This window comes from Tupaia chinensis, unplaced genomic scaffold (assembly GCF_000334495.1).
Source record: "Tupaia chinensis unplaced genomic scaffold, TupChi_1.0 Scaffold143609_1, whole genome shotgun sequence".
Classification (NCBI taxonomy): Eukaryota; Metazoa; Chordata; class Mammalia; order Scandentia; family Tupaiidae; genus Tupaia; species Tupaia belangeri.
The window spans coordinates 362,935-365,732 of record NW_006203455.1 but is presented as its reverse complement, the minus strand read 5'-3'; the positions used below and the strand labels follow the sequence as shown (position 1 = coordinate 365,732).

Sequence of the window (2,798 nt, the reverse complement as noted above, 5' to 3'; positions counted from 1 at the left end):
ACTTCAATTCAAAGTTTAAATAATGAAATAATGCTGTTTCTCGTGCGTGCTGCTCCATCAACCAACTTTGAGGGGCTTTTCTCTGACTGAGAAATTTATTTGTTGATGACTGAATCTGACATGGACTTGACCTATGTTCAGAAACATGAAATGCCATGATGGTACAAGTTTGTGATGTTCACAGTGTTTGGTTTTATTGTGCTCCTGGTTCTCTCACCATTCAGCTTGTTTGTTTTCCCTCCTATTAGGATTCCCTCCTGTGGGTCTCTTTCTCAGTCATCCTGAGTTTGGCCTAATCAGAGTCTGAGGTTATGAAGTCGATCCTAGATGGCCTTGCAGATACCACCTTCCGCACCATCACCACAGACCTCCTCTATGTGGGCTCCAACGACATTCAGTACGAAGACATCAAAGGCGACATGGCATCCAAATTAGGGTACTTCCCACAGAAATTTCCTCTAACTTCCTTTAGGGGAAGCCCCTTCCAAGAAAAGATGACTGCTGGAGACAGCCCCCAGTTGGTCCCAGCAGACCAGGTGAACATTACTGAATTTTACAACAAGTCCCTCTCATCCTATAAGGAAAATGAGGAGAATATCCAGTGCGGTGAGAACTTCATGGACATGGAGTGCTTCATGATCCTGAACCCCAGCCAACAGCTGGCTATTGCTGTGCTGTCCCTCACGCTGGGCACCTTCACAGTTCTGGAGAACCTGCTGGTTCTGTGCGTCATCCTGCACTCCCGCAGCCTCCGCTGCAGGCCTTCCTACCACTTCATCGGCAGCCTGGCGGTGGCCGACCTCCTGGGGAGCGTCATTTTTGTCTACAGCTTTGTTGACTTCCATGTGTTCCACCGCAAAGATAGTCCCAACGTGTTTCTGTTCAAACTGGGCGGGGTCACAGCCTCTTTCACGGCCTCCGTGGGCAGCCTGTTCCTCACGGCCATTGATAGGTACATATCTATTCACAGGCCGCTGGCCTACAAGAGGATTGTTACCAGGCCCAAAGCTGTGGTGGCATTTTGCCTGATGTGGACCATAGCAATCGTGATTGCTGTGCTGCCTCTCCTGGGCTGGAACTGCAAGAAGCTGCAATCTGTGTGCTCAGACATTTTCCCGCTCATCGACGAGACCTACCTGATGTTCTGGATCGGGGTCACCAGCGTGCTGCTGCTGTTCATTGTCTACGCATACATGTACATTCTCTGGAAGGCGCATAGCCATGCGGTCCGCATGATCCAGCGTGGCACCCAGAAGAGCATCATCATCCACACGTCAGAGGATGGCAAGGTTCAGGTGACCCGGCCGGACCAAGCCCGCATGGACATTAGGCTGGCCAAGACCCTGGTACTGATCCTGGTGGTTTTGATCATCTGCTGGGGCCCTCTGCTTGCGATCATGGTGTACGATGTCTTTGGGAAAATGAACAAGCTCATTAAGACGGTGTTTGCGTTCTGCAGTATGCTCTGCCTGCTCAACTCCACCGTGAACCCCATCATCTATGCTCTGAGGAGCAAGGACCTGAGACATGCTTTCCGGAGCATGTTCCCCTCGTGTGAAGGCACTGCGCAACCTCTGGATAACAGCGTGGGAGACTCAGACTGCTTGCATAAACATGCGAACAACGCTGCCAGTATGCACAGGGCTGCAGAAAGCTGCATCAAGAGCACAGTGAAGATCGCCAAGGTGACCATGTCCGTGTCGACAGACACATCTGCTGAGGCTCTGTGAGCCTGATGCCTCCTGGCAGCAGAGGAAAAGAAATTCTTTTTTTTTTCTTTCTTTTTAAGAGCTCAAAATCTCAGGGTCTGTCATCTCATTGATTATATATATATTTTAAGTTTACCATGCTCCTTTATCAGTTCGCTGGCATTTTGGTAGTGTAGGTACTCAAACTCCATTCTCCAGGGGTTTACAGGGAAGAAAGCCCATTGCATAAGTGACTGAATGGTCCATCAAAGTCTCAGTGAAATAGGAGTGAAACCTTTGGCTACACAATTTGAAGTCTAAGTACCCATAGAAAAATGCCATCAAATGAATAATGCCTTTGTAACCACAACTTTCATCACAATGTAAAATGTATCTGTCTGCAGTATCAGAGATGTCCATTTTTATAAGAGCTATAGTACTAAAGTAGAGATATTTTGTAAAATGTATTGTGTCCTGTGAGATGTGTATCAGTGTTTACTGTGTGTTATTTATATCTGTCTAGTTCAGCAAAATTGAAAGGTAACTTTTCCTGAGAATAGTGGACAAGAAGTGGATATATGCCAGTGAGACCACTTTAAAAAAAGAATCGCCCATGATGTAACTTTAGGAATATTGACATTCATTCAAAGGTCTGTTTAAATTTGACCCTGAAATAATCATAAAGTTTTATTTCTTTCTGTTAACACAACAAGAAGAATGTGAGGACTATGGAAAATATTGAGCAAATTTCATTCACACTTAAAAATTATTAGCCCTCAATTTGCATATAAAGACATTTATTATCTTCTGGATGATATAGCTATTTGGTTGGGTAATGGATTACAATCCAAATGGAAGAGAGAAAGCATATTGACTTTTTTCGGCTGACATCTCTGACTTTCTATTTGTCTTTAGTTATTACTGGACCTAAGACAGCATGTGTCAATCTTAATGTGTATTGTCACCCTTGTGAAGTTGCTGTTTACTTGAAGAGTATTGCATTAATATATTCCAGGTTTAAGTAGATTTTATGCCTGGGTGGCCGAACAGTTTTCATTTTTTTTTTTAATTGAAAAGAAGTATTGTCTGGATCAGTAAATTATGCTGTGT

General features: G+C 44.6%; 1 protein-coding gene across 3 annotated transcripts in view; it reads left to right on the top strand.

Moving 5' to 3' along the window:
* Positions 1-2,553, top strand: part of CNR1 (cannabinoid receptor 1) — a 24,752-nt gene extending 22,199 nt beyond the window's left edge. For all 3 annotated transcript variants that reach the window (XM_006164361.3, XM_006164360.3, XM_006164362.3), the window contains one exon: positions 249-2,553. In XM_006164361.3, coding sequence (XP_006164423.1) covers positions 312-1,730 — 1,419 coding nt within the window. In that variant the 5' untranslated portion in view covers positions 249-311 and the 3' untranslated portion in view covers positions 1,731-2,553. The remainder of the gene's footprint in view (positions 1-248) is intronic.
* Positions 2,554-2,798: the final 245 nt, after the last annotated feature.